The sequence below is a fragment of the Chanodichthys erythropterus genome, chromosome 12 (genome assembly GCF_024489055.1).
Source record: "Chanodichthys erythropterus isolate Z2021 chromosome 12, ASM2448905v1, whole genome shotgun sequence".
NCBI classification, from domain to species: Eukaryota; Metazoa; Chordata; class Actinopteri; order Cypriniformes; family Xenocyprididae; genus Chanodichthys; species Chanodichthys erythropterus.
In genome coordinates this window covers 30,230,050-30,244,868 of record NC_090232.1, presented here as the reverse complement: position 1 = coordinate 30,244,868, position 14,819 = coordinate 30,230,050, and the positions used below count along the sequence as shown (strand labels likewise).

The 14,819-nt window shown below is 36.2% G+C and overlaps 1 protein-coding gene across 13 annotated transcripts in view; it reads right to left on the bottom strand.

The window, feature by feature from the left end:
• The window catches only part of gab1 (GRB2-associated binding protein 1), an 85,624-nt gene that overhangs the window by 24,817 nt on the left and 45,988 nt on the right, over nucleotides 1-14,819 (bottom strand). For all 13 annotated transcript variants that reach the window (XM_067405244.1, XM_067405249.1, XM_067405239.1 and 10 more), the window contains one exon: nucleotides 4,295-4,592. In XM_067405244.1, coding sequence (XP_067261345.1) covers nucleotides 4,295-4,592 — 298 coding nt within the window. The remainder of the gene's footprint in view (nucleotides 1-4,294; nucleotides 4,593-14,819) is intronic.

Below are 14,819 nucleotides of genomic sequence, written 5' to 3'. Positions count from 1 at the left end.
CACCACATAACATCTGAACATCAAACACCTCATCTGATTTCATGGTGTCTTTAAGTTTGTATTGCATGACCAAATTACGGCCAAATATTTAGATATGTTGAAAATGAGATTAAAATCGAGAGCAGACAAGACCATGTTACTTTGAGGGAGACTTAAATACTTGCTTAAAGTATTTAAAGCTGGCATCCTACACAGGCCATGAGAACGTGCAAAACTGCGTAGAGAGAAACCCTGAATATAAGACGCTAATAAGAAAGCGCCACTAATGCATGATGAAGTCTCAGTTGCACCATCTAGGATAACTTGTAAAGCTTTTTGTCTATGCTCTTTTAAAAGAGCTTTTCTTTATCTCTGACTTTTTATTTTTATTTCCATCTCTCTTTGAACAGCCTACTCTCAAGGTCAGTGGAGTGCAGCTGACGGGGTGGCTGTGCATGTTTTTGTACAAGTCTCTCTTCAAACTCTGCTTTCAGTTATTCAGTAAAACGCGCACAAACACACCACTTGTGCGCACACACATTGACACCCACACACGCCCACTCACTCACTGGGTTGCGTTTGACTCTCTCTAAGTGCAGGCAGCTCAAGGCTGTCAGGGCCACTTTGTCTCTTTCGGTCTCTTCACTTTTTTCCCATTTTCCTCCTTCCCTCATTCTTCTCCCCCTCCCGCTCTTGTTTGTCAGGCTTGCTGCTGAATCATCCAAGCCCTGGAAAACCCCCCTACATATTTGCATTCTCAGTAACCTGTTTAGTGTTGGTGGCTAATAATGGCAAACCCCTGTGTGTCTCAATATAGACAAAATTAAATGTCTGAAACTGTTTGGTCCTTTCTTGATATAATATATTATCAATATTGCAAAAAAGAGCATGAGAATGTGACCCACATTTTCAACATTATTAAAGTAATATAGTAATTGTTAATCTTGCCAGACTTAATTCTCAAAACCTTTTTTTTTTTTTAACCACAGTAAAAATGAACATGCCAATGAATATGCTTTACTGAATAAGCAGAACAAAGTTGGAGTTTAAAAATTTAAAATTTAAATTATAGAAAACATATACTGATTTTATTTCTTAATTTTTCCATTAAGCTTCAAGGGTTTTTTAAGAAACAAAAGAGCAGTGAGTGATTTAAATATTTTAGTTTGATTCATTTTAGAAATTATTCATATTGAGAAAATACTAATAAAAATGACTACAGTACTTGCCAATGTTACTTAATAACTACACAAATTGTAAAGTAGTATTCATAATAGAGTTGTTTTTGTATAATCACAACTAAGTACAGATGAGCGTAAATGTTTAATGTCGCTTAACTTCATGTATTGTTGGGATCTCATACCTTTATGCAGAGGCTTTGATCATGAATATTAATTATGTTATGTGATGTTTTTCCAGAATGCTTAACTTATTGAATAGTCTGCTGTCAAATTATTAGCAGCTCATGAATATTCATTTACTCGACTGGACAGTCACAGAAGGTTACCAAGCAACACATGCATCCACCAATTTAATATTTACACACTATGCCTTAATTTAACTGTAGTAGCAAACATATATTTTGTTGACTTGCATGGAAAGGAATGAAAAGCAGGCCAACAAGCTCTGCAACAAAACTAGATCTTTCAAAAATCAACAAGGCTGTCTCGACAACAATCACAACACAAGATTTTATCCTAATGCTGTTAAATAGTTCATGTCAAGAGTCATGTAAACTGTATAGCCGTAACATGCGTCTTATGGTTGTACTCTTATCTATAAATCATATTTCCATTTTGCATAAATGCTTATTCTGACAAAAAGCTTTAAAATGAAGAAGCGCCAGTGCAAACATTCTCATCATACAGACAATGGGTAATAGAATGGGAGGGCAATAATTCTATTGTAAAATAAGCAATTTTATTTTTTGATTTTTCCCCCACTGTACCGAAAACATACCAAACCATGACTTTAAATCCAAGGTACATATCAGACTCCTTTCAAAAACCTGTCTTCTCTCTGTATCTATTTTTTAAAGTAGCAGAAGTTGGTGCACAAAATGGTGAAGGCCAGATGTACAACCACAAATGTCTTCTGAAGCAGTAGCAAATATAAACACTTCCTCAGTACTAGAAACCAACATGAACATCATTTACCACAACAGTTTTCACAAACTTCAGGACTTCATAGGGAGCTGACAGCATCTGAGATCAATACAGCTGAGCTAAAGGAGACCAGAGTCAATTTTAGGGGGACACTTTAGGCTTTGGCATTTCGATCTTTTATCTGCATTACAGTGAATGACCATTATGCCTGCAGGGCCTAGGAGTGTATGAACACTTTTATCAAACAAGGATGCATTACATTGATCAAAAGTGACAGTAAAGACTTTTATATTGTTCCAAAACAATTCTATTTCAAACAAATGCTGTTCTTTTGAGAGCTCTATGTAAAAAAATATATATATCATGACTTCCACAAAAATCTTAAGCAGCACAACTGTTTTCAACAGTGATATAAAGAAATATTTCTTGAGCACCAAATGAACATATTACAATGATTTCTGAAGGATGTTGTGACACTGAAGACTGGAGTAATGGCTGCTAAAAATTCATCCATCACAGGACTAAATAACTTAAAATATCTTTAAAATATATCAACATTTAAAAGTTGTTTTAATAAAATTGTAATAATATTTCACATTTTCTGTTTGTTTTTTTTTCTTTTTTCCTGTATTTTTACTCAAACTTCTTGTAAAAATATTTTTAAAAAATTTAATAACCCCAAACTTACATGTTGAACTAGAAACACCGGATTTCTAGAAGGCTGGGAAACGTGAATCAGTCAAACTCTTATGTGTGTGTGTTTTTTTTGTTTTTTTTTTAGTGAATTAAAAATATAGTGCACTCAGTGTAGTCCGATTCCTAAACAAATGACTCTTATAAGACATTTTTTATGTTTCACTTCATGCTCATAGGATGTAACTATAGTAACTGACTGGTAGTTAATATGACAATGGGCAGAAAAGACACATATTATGAGTTTTGCCACAATTATTTTATAAAAATGTGAGGCAATTTTTACCACGTGTGCTTGTTTAGTATTTTTATTTAATATTTAGTTACGGGCAATATTTGAAATGGATTTATGGTGGCTCAGCCATGCATAGTATGATTTTAAACTTTTTTTTTTTTTTAAATACTAAAAAAACTGTTTTAGATGTATGTAATATCTCAGCATTTGGAGATGGAATTTAATTTCTCCCCTCACTCTCCACCCTAAGGCTCAATCCCAGTTCTATTTTATACCACTTCGCCTACCCCTTCACCCTTCCCCTTGCCCCTTGAAACAGAGTGGCAAGGTGTAGGGGTAAAAATATTCCCCTAAGAAACGGGACACCACCACTACACCATTACACACGTCATCATACCTAGTTTCTTTTATTAGTGTCCTGTAACATTTAACCAGTATGCAGCAACCAGTAAACAGCAAGTGTGCATATCAACAGAAATCATGCATGAGCACGTTTAACAAATTACTCACTCCCTACATTGTTTTGCACTGTATTTTGGACTTGCGTTCGGTTTCAAAAGTTCGAAAACGTATGAGCTATCGTCCCAAGACGATACAGAATGATACAGAACATACAAGACAGGTGGAGCCACTTTTCCATCGGGCCAAGCCGTTTGTTTAAATGCTCCATTCCGTGCCGAGCGGAATGTCTTCTACTGTGGTGCTGCAATAATGGAGCTCTTTGCAATGTTATACAAACAAGTCAGTTGTTGCCTTGGTAACGCAAGAGTTTACAGACGATACGAGATGTAAATAGTGACTGCGCTATGAAGGATGTAACTGTATTATTCATTTATGTTCACATCATTCAAATAGCGCGTTTAGCAAGCTACGGAGAAACTGGCCAGGTAACAAAAGTGATTGATCCCAAGTGGAAATATCACAACCATGATCACTACACACATTTTAGCAGCACAGTAGTCGGTGTATACAGGGAAATTTCTCATACCCCTTCGTTCGAAGTGTGGTCCCGAAAAATTTTAATTTGAAGGGCTATCTGGCCCTTCCCCTTACTCCTACCACTCCAGCCAAAAGAGAATCGAGACACCCCTAGCCCTTCAAGTGAACGTGCAAAACGAAGGGGTAGGGGAAAGGGAAGGGGTAAGGAGTTGAAATGGGATTGGGCCTAAATATCTTCCCCAAAAGTCCTAAAGACTTGTTAACTGAAACCATAATAATTAAATTCCTTACAATTCCCATCCCTATATATCTTTAGTGTGCGTTTGCATGTGGCATGATTTACCTTCCGTATCGGTGGGGTTGAAGCCACAGATATCACAGATGCAGCGCACCCACTTGTTCATCTCCTCTTCAGTGTCTGCCACCAGGTAAAAGATCCGGTCGATAGTCTTGATGTCAAAGATGAAGCTGTGCTCCAGGTCCTTCTTGTTGAAGGTGAGACCGGCGTCCACCTGCTCGCACAGGTTCAGATCGATCACGCGGATGGGCTTCTTGGCATGGTCATTCTTGTAATACTCCAGCACGTCTGGGTCTCCTGTCAGCCTCCCACTGCGCAGAACAAACCATCGCTTCTTCCATGCCTGAAAGGAGAGAGGAGAACCATTTCAATTACGCTGCATGTACATGACTAGATGGAGGAGAAGCCATTGAATGATTCTCCTGACCAATTTCAATAAGATGTACCATTGAGGCAAGTCAGTTAAATCGACAGCCATCTTGGAAAAGTTTTGGATAAGACTGTCTGATAAATGCATAACTGTAAATCAAAAAGGCTTTTTTAAGTCAGAACATTTACAGCGGCCTTATTGACCATTGTGACTTTCCCACTCTTCTGGTCTGTTTCCTCCTCATACTATCAAATAGATAGCAAATAACAGCGGGCAGCCATTTTGCTTTGGCACCTGGCTTGCTCAAGGAAGAGAGTGCTGTTCAGTCACTCCCCCACCTACATTTTCCTGTCGGTATTGATAATCAAACCCGCAACCTTCGGGTTACAAGTCTGACTATTAGGCCACAACTGCCCAACATAACTGCACTAACCTACCCACAGTCTACAAACAGTTTTTCAGACTGGTCTCTCTGGGATAAGCATGCTGTTATGCAAATATATTACATGAGAACTGTACCAAAGGAACACCAGCTAACTGCAGGAAAAGCACTGTGATATGTTTCAGTCCTAGAAAAGTCTTTACTGGTCTTTTTGTGACACCTGATCCTGTTGATCCAGCCGCATGCAGTGGAGACCGTGGGATCTGACAGACTCAGTCTGGCAAGAATCCACTCAAAACTCTGCCTGGAGATACTGGCTAAACTCTGTACAGACAGACTTTAATATAACACCACCCAAAAGCCTGCAAAGCACTTACTCTAAAAGAGGAAACTGACAATTACAGCTTAAATATGCTTTTTTTTTTCACATTTTAAATGGAGGGAAAATGCAAATGAATGTTTTGCATAAAAAATAGAGTTTAAATGTCACGGATTGTAAAAAAAAAAAGTGATGGGGTCTTTGAAAACTAGCCTACATGAAAGCCATCTATCAAATGGGTGGATGTAAAACAGGGTGGAAACAAAATAAAAGAGGGACACGTTATGTAAAAGTGAAAAGAATCACAAGAATGAAAGGCTAAATTCATGAGTTGGAGGGAAAAATGGAAGGAAGTGTGAAAAGACATTCATTCACATAAAGATGGATTGGACTGAATAAAAATCATGCTGTATGGAAATGATCAGCCTGGAGAAAAAGTGATTGAAGTTATTAATAAAACAATACTCTTGAATTAAGCATTTTGAGTGATTTCAGTCAAGTCCTTCCAGCCGAATAAATGAGTATAATCAATTGCTCAAATTAAAATGTTACAATTAATGTTTTTTTTTTTTTTTTAATTATCAAATATGAATCAAGTTTCAACAGATAAGCTCATGTAAGCTAAATTACATTTAATTATTACCAATGGGAGGCAAAGGAGCAAAGAATTATCTGTTTGCAAGATTTGAATAGTGTTGTAACTAGTTAATCAATTAGTTGGAAGAAAAAGTACTTTATTAGTTAATTACTCTTGCACAGCCCTAATAGGTATACAAGAAAAAGCTTGATATGTTCTTCAACTTCAACAGACCACTCTGTCTTAAACAAGATTAGGAAATTAACCCTGAGGAAAAGATCACAGGCTTCTGTCATTAAACCGCCAGACTGCCAGGAATGCTCAATCTGTGTTGTTGTTTATTTTTTACCATCAGGTTTGGAGGGGATTAACAATGCTGTACTTTACCCCCTCTCTCACCCCCTCTCAGCTGTTTTTCAATCCACAGGGTTCTCTTTGTTAGAGAGCCAAGCTCTGGCCCTCTTGGATATCACCCCACTGCACGGCAACAGCCCCGCCACGCCAAACCAAACACACACACAACATGACACTCAACAACTGATCAGCATGATAGACCTAATTGTGTGACGTGACCTAAATTTCCCAGTGAAGTATCATCTGAGCATCATGTCACCCATTTTAAGTTCGGAAAGCTCAACAGTCTCAGGCTGAGACCGTTTCACTCTGCTGAACATTTTGATTGCAATATAGACTCGGGATTAAACAATAAAAGGTAAAAACGTGTCAGAGGGAGTGTGACAGAACAAGTCATACAATTAACTGCTTAAGTTTTGTTCCTCTACTACAGTTAAACCAACACAGAGGCCCCTTAGATTCTACACGCCGCTTCAAAACAAAGCACTCGCAGCTCAAATTACACAGATAGTGTGTGCATGTGTATGTTTACTGGCAGAAGAGAGCCCCGGCTAACCTGTCACACGGATCACCTTACGTGGGTACAGCGACACAGACGGAACACAAGATCTTCCAGAGAATTGTGTCAGTGAACCGTGAACATTTAGGAGAACTCTAATCAAATAAGAAGAATGCTAATAAGTTAAAAACCAACAAAATGGGATTGTAAAATGTAATAAACTAATAAAATACTATTTAAGGGTCAGTTGTATTATTTTTTTGGGCCAAAATCATTCATTTAAAAAAAAAATTCTACATTGAACATTATTAAAAACATTGTAAATGCAATTCATCAATGCAATGGTTTGAATAACTTTTATGATGATTTTTTTTTTTTTTTTTTTTTTTTTTTGTGGCATAAAGTAAGTGGTGTCAAGAACTTTACCATAACTCTGAATGAAATTCTTGAAAAGAAAATCTTGTTTTGTTTGGCATAATCTTAATGTTATTATTTAATAGAAAAACAACAAGCAGTGAAACAATTATGTTTATTATAAATACTATGAACCTTTGTCCTCCAAATCAAATTGATGTGGTGCAACCAACAAAGTCATGTGGTGCAACCAATGTACAGAAACATGCAGGAAAATAAAACAGGAAATGACATCATAGAGAGGACCCCTACAGAGCATCAAGGTCAATAAGTGTCTTAAAATAACTGAAAATTCAACCTCCTTATGATGGCATGGCAAGCTTAGTTCATGTCAAGTGGTACAATCAAGTGGTACAATAAAAAAATAATTTATAATTCTTACACTGGAAAGTTTATTTTAAAATGTTTTTGAAAATGATTAAGATGTGTACATCCACATGTAATTAAGATGTAGGAGAAATGTTATTCATTTTACCTTAATAGTTACAGCAAATGACATTTATCGAGCCAAATACTCAAATATTTAATTGAAAATGGAATAAACGTTTCAACCATATGGTAAAACCATAATGAATACAAGGATTACATTTCTTAGATTTGGCACATGCATTTTAAACCAGATTTTTATATTATTATCATTAACGTTTAATCTTGGACACTTATTTGTCACTAACCCCCAAAAAAGTCAACTTTACTCTGTTCAGGCTAGAGTAAAATATTTAATTAATAAATAAATAAAAGAGTTTCAGGCAGCTGCAGAGAAATCTGAAGGGGATAGAAATGTCAGACTTGTTTCATTTTGGTGAAGAAATGTCTTCATTTTGGAGGAAAGTGGCCAAGTTGAGTGAGCCATAAACACCACTCTCCCATTTGTGCACTGGTATCTAGCAGACATGCTCGCCTTTGTCAGTAAAGTAAGATGTCCTCATTTCAGACAATAACACTCCCACATGACACCAATCCAGCCATAATACACTGGGTTTGTAATACGTCAATCCTACCTTGAGTCCCAGCTCCTGAATGCAGCACAAGCACAGAAAGCGTAGTGTTTAGCCACCTGTCGTGAGTGTCTGTTCCATTTTGTTTAATGTCAGAAAGCCAGTAGAAGCACATAAAGCCAAAGACTCAGATGAAGACTGATCTGAGGAGGAGCGCATGTGAGATGCTCCGTTTCCCAAAGAACAACGGGGTGGCCACAGCTGATCACCTTTAAATCCTGAAGACATCCAAATGGATCCTTTTGCAAAATTCCCTTCCACTTCTACTGAGTTTCAAGAGCGGGCCATTTAGTCTTCTTCTTGAAAGTCCTTTAGCTCCAAGAGAAGTACGAAAAATGAATGTGTTTGTGTATAAGGAGGGAGAGGGAGTGAGTACAGGGTGGGACGAAATTGAAGAGGCCCCTCCAAGTGTGGCAGCAGCTGTCTGCCTCACACGCACACACACACACACACACACACACACACACACACACACAAACAAGTGTGATGCATACAGAGGCATAGGGTCAGTGTCACTGTCTTGACTTAACAGAGATGCCATTGAGGGCCAAACTATAGGGGAATGCCATCCGAACTGAATCACTGACTGGTCAGTCTCTCTGCGGATAATTGACGTAATCAGGCGCAGCAACCGCACCAAGATAGAAAGAAATAATGTTTCGAAGAAATGCCAAGCAATGCGAGACCACAAGCTTCTGCTGTCGTAGCAAAACGGCACGATCGCATAGAGCGCCAATGCATCAGCATTCATTTCTCACATGCCTGAAATACCAAGTGCATTACCCTGCACTGTATTTTAGATGAGGTGTACAATCAGATTAGGCTTTCTAAAGCACGTAGACATGCAAAGTGTTTGTGCTTCTCCACTCCACAACATTCTCTTCTATCGTTCTCATAATTGGGATTGAAAATTATTACATGTCTCTCTGGAATACATGGTTTTGAGTGGCCAAAAATGTTTGCAGAATAGATCTAATGTGTCTTTGACTGTAGATCGTTAATTCAAGAATATGAAAACATCACTCAGAAACAACAAACTGGTAAGAGACACAAAGACCTGGAAGTGTGAAACCTTTAAACAGAGGAAGACATGTTACACTGCAGATAAATACTATGTTAACTGACTAATCCATAAAACAAGTAACTTGGACTGCAGATTAATAAAGATATATAATTGAATCACAACCCAGGTTCATTGGAAATACGTTTGCTGTAATGGCATTTCTGCAAAACTATATTGCTTCTTGCACATTTTGTGACACTTTCAAAGCAAAATGCCCAGTGAGTGGGTTAAAAACATGTTCAGTTTTATAAAAAACAAAACAAAAACAAAAAAAAACAGATGAATGTGAATCTGGCAACATTTCATTATGTTGGCAGTTGTATGTATCGCGGCAGATAGTAAATGAAATGTCTTTAAAAAGTTAATGCTCTTTTGCGTTTGAAGAAACTAAACGCAAACCAACACTAAACCTAACCAACAGTGTTAACAAAAGCAAATGTGAGAAAAAAAGCATTTGCTGAAATGACCATCCTATTTTAGCTTTCTACACGTCTTTGAGATCTTTTATCATGATTTGTTTCATGAGACTCATGTACCCAAGTGCTCACCTTCGCAAATGCTATGCTTTTCCAGGTGAACTAGCAAGCAGGTTTAGTCAATCAGAAAAGCCATGGATTGACGAATGTATTCGTTTACAAATCATGCACAATGGTAAAATAATGTGCAATAACCTTAAGTGTTTTGAGGACATAAATTATTGTGCAAAGAACCAAGCAAAAATAAAACTAGTAGTTATAATTTGTGTGGAAAGTAGTGTTGTCAAAAGTACCGACTTTGGTACTTTTGACAACACTAGTGGAAAGTAATAAAAGCTGTTGTCGTGTTACTGCTTAGTGTTTGTTTCAGATGGAAATTGCAGTCAATTGTAAAGATACTTTTGATACAAGTTTTGCAAAAATATTTCTAATGAGCATAAATCAGAATGTAATAATCAACTCAATTTGAGATTTTTGGTTTGAATACTGAGAAAATTCAGAAAAAATTCCATAACTAAAAACAATTATAAAATTCAGTCTCATTTTATATTAAGTGGCCTTAACTACTATGTACTTACATCAAAAAAATAAGTAAAATGTACTTATTGGGTTCATATTGAATTGCAAAACACTTTTGCTGCTATTTAGGGGGATACAGGTAAGGTTAGAGGGTAGGTGTAAGGTGTAAGGGATGGGTCAACAGTGTAATTATAAATGTAATTACAGAAATTAATTACAGATGCAATTACATGCAGGTGTTTTTAAAATATAAGAACAATGTATGTACACAATAAGTGCATTGTGTCAAACGATTAATTTAAATGTAAGTACATAGTAGTTAAAGTGAGACCTAAAATTCTATATTGTTGCCACATTGTTTTATGTTGTTAGAAATCTTATGTCAATACTGTGGTCTAATATTCAGAAAACTCAAACCAGTATGTTGAGATGATTCTAACAAACACTGGAAGAGAGCACAAATTAGATCAGTGGTCTCTAAGGAGACCAGAGCTGGAGAGTGTGTGAGAACTGACAGTTGGATCATTTGTAAGTGTGAGATCGTTCTGAGACGGAATAACCGTGACATGCTCGCATCTGCCTGCCAAAGCCACTCCATCCTGACTGTACAGTGAAGAGCGCCGCACGTCGTGTGTGTGCTCAAAACACTCATAGACCCATAGTGTGCACTTCACAGGGGAGCTATGTGAAATGTGAAAGTAACATGCTGAGAAATATAAATTCTGCTAAAGCAGACTTCAATTAATCTTTGCCTGCATGTCACACTATACTAGCAAAAACAGAAACCGCTCAAAAGAGAAAAATACTGAAAAAATGTTTTCTGAGGAAGTGTATGTAGAATAATTTTTATGTATATCAATAAATATTCATATTTGAAAAATATGATTTTTATAATTATAAGTATTATTTGATTTGTGGAAAAATTTGAATAGGTTAAAACAACGATTGAAACATGATATTTATGCACCTACTGTTAAGCAACTTAAATAGAGTAACTCAGGGATGACGTGTTTTTGTAGACCAACCCGGAAGTTAGCGGCGAACGGGTTCCCTCGATCGAAAGCCTATGCATTTTTCCCATAGACTTTTGGAAAAAAAAAAAAATCGCAAAAAAATAAGCTCTGTGGTTATGACACTTACACGTTTTGTCTATCGAGATAATCCTTACAAGTTAACACAACATTTATACATTCTGAAGCCTAAATAAAGTCATCAGATATAAAAAGCTAACACTACACTATAAACGGACTACAGCAAACCATGGTCGGGGATCAATGTCACCACCACCAGGCTTCCTCAAACTTGAATTAAAAAACAACTTTATTTAAAAACATGCTTGCTGATTATGATCTGCACTGTGTATGAATACTTATCCACTTTTTCATGAGAAATGCTGTCCAAATATCCTGTTTGTCATGATGACGTCTTAAGTCCCCGCTAAAGGAAGTAGTCCCTTATAGCAACTTGTTAGCAACCAACGTTTTTAAGGCACAATAAAGATTTATAAAAAAAATAAATAAATAAATAAATAAAAATCACAAGCGGGTTAAAACTGTTGTGTTTTATGTCATAGATCAAAACGTGAAAATATTTAGAGGCTTTTTTTAACCACAGACCTTATTTCAGGTGATTTAGCAAAAACTCATTCAAAAAACCCATAGACTTTATGGCGATGGAACCGGAAGTCCTAAAATACTAACTCGCTTCCGAGTTTTGCCTACAAAAACACGTCATCCCTGAGGTACTCTATAAGCAATGATAAATCACCCTAGAGTAGGCTGCACAATTAACCCAATAAATGAGGTCAAAGCTATAAATATATATTATATATATACATATATATATATATACATATATATATATATATACATATATATATACATATATATATATATATATATATATATATATATATATATATATATATATATACATACATATATACATACATACATATATACACATAGATATATATATATACACACATATATATATATATATATATATATATATATATATATATATATATATATATATATATATATATATATATATACATATATATATATATATATATACATATATATATATATATATATATATTTTGGTAACTCTCTATTTGGGTGTCTTATTATTGTCAGTTTCTTTGAGTGCATTTCAATCTGCCAGTGTTGTTGAGACAGTTTAAAATGTGGCAAAATAAAGGAGAGACCTGCCTTCTGTTTAAAAAATTTTGTCTGTTTTTGTAGATAAGGAAATTTGACTGTTTTTTTAATGATAGGTTGTCTTACTTTCTAGATAAATTTGTTTGTTATTTTGGGCCTTGGGACAATTTGACGCTCAATACCACTTTGTGGTTGTTTTGATTTTTCTTCATTTTCTCAAATTAAATCTTTAAATGTGAAAACTACCTTATGTGCAGTGCAACAGATGTTGCATAAAAAAAAAAAAAATAAGTTTATTTTTTGTGTAAATGTGATATCTGAAAATAAATAGCCATTGAATATAATAGTTTGGGCTCTGGTCTTAACTTTAACCTCTAATATCATAGCAATTTACCAAATGAGAGGGATCCCTGTTTAGTTTATAGCATTAGATTTTTTTCCCGTTTAAGGGGTCATGAATTGGGAAATCAACTTTTCCTTGAGCTTTTGATATACAAGAGGTCATCGTACTATAAGAATATCCTGTAAGTTTCAGAACTGAAAACTTCCTTGTTAGTCAAATAAAAGCTTTGATTGACACCATGCACATTGAACGACTGATCCTGGAATGTGCCTATCAATGTCATAAATAGGTGAAACCCTGCGTCCACAGAAGAAATCAATGCCTACTTCATCATTGCAACATTAACCCCGTCCACTGGTATGTTAGTGAGATGAGGAGAGAAGAGCAATACAACAGAACAAAAATAACATTACCTTTCAAAGGATCCTTTTGCTAGGAATATAGTAATTATTGTTCAACAATGTCTCAGTTGAGCTTTATTTATTTTATATTCGGTACATTTCCTGTGGATTCTTTGGTAAATCTCTTTGGTAGGTCACATTTCAGAGCAGGCTTTTTTACGATAAGAATTCGATGGTAATGCAACAACAATTCGAATGCCTGATCTGATATGTAATGATTCATGTACAGTCAGATGTTCTTTGTCTATGTGTCAGTAAATCAAACCAGTGACTACGGTCAACTTCAAGTTGTTTCTCTGAGTAGGATGGAAATAATCTGTTATTTAAAACAGTGATTAAATTATACAAAGAAAGCGATCAAAGAAAGCTCCCTTTGCAATCGTTGGAGCTGTCAATCAAACAGTGTGAGTTTATCAGTGACAGAGTTCTGGACACGCCCCCAAACTCCAGTTTTATTCAACAAATCTCTCAGTTATATCATCTTTGCACTGTTAGTGACAATGAAAGCATTTGGTAGTGTGCAGAAATTGAGTTGCAGTAATGAGATCACTACTTTCATGCGCTCAACAACATGTCTGTGATCAGCTACAGTGTTCATCTCTGCAACCTTTCATGCCATGATCTAATTATAATGCCATAGATCTAAATGTAATGCAGCACTTTGCACGATTAGTTAACCTCGAAAGCTGTAATAGTAAAAAAAAACAATAAAAGAGAGAGTAATACCTAGCTATTTCATATGCAAAGATGTTAGCCAATCACAGCAGTGGGCGTTTACACTGAAGTCTCGCAGCAGACACGCCCCTTCAACAGAGCGTTCAAATAAGAGGGTAGGGCTGGGCGATATACCGCATGCCGTAGTTCACTGACAAGCTACGCAATATCTTCGTTTATATCGCAGATGAATCGCCTTCGATAATGAACGCGATATCGTGTAGCTTGTCAGTGAACTACGGCTCTGTCTATTAAATGCCGCTCCATTTGAAAGCAGGTGATGGCGATTTAGCGGCAATCAGGGAACCGGCTTTACTGACGAAATGCGCATGACAATCGCATGCGATATATCGCCCAGCTCTATAAGAGGGCCAAAATCAGGGTAGGAAAAATGCTTTTTATTTCTAAATTATGACCATTTTGGATGTAAAAAGTATACTAACATTATAAGTACACCCCAGGAAACATTATAAAACAAATAAAACAACGCAGTTAATGACCCCTTTAAAGTCAAACTATCAATATCAGATATCATTCTAAATAAGTATCTGAAAAAAATTTTGTATCGGTGCATCGCTAATCAATATTTAACCTTTTAATTTGGTCACACTTTCATAAAACTGAATCTAACCAGACCAGCTCTTTTCTACCAGCACCCTAAAAGACAAGAGGAAACAGCCCTGTGTGTTTGAGTTGAAAGGCTAGTAACCGACAGGATGGCGGCTCAGTGCATAATAATAGAACTGGCCTGTCCAGACCTGAACACATGAAGACACACATGTGGGCACCTCCCCCTCATCATCTACTAGCTCTTTACATGACATCATCCTCTCAAGTCTCATTCCCATCCATCTCCTAATGCTACAGCCCTGTCTTTAGGTCATTCTGAGAGAAGTAACTAAGATTGTCAGTGCTAACCAAGCCACATGCAATGCAGACTCATTCATTGGATTTTGATTGGCAGAACAAAGTTGAT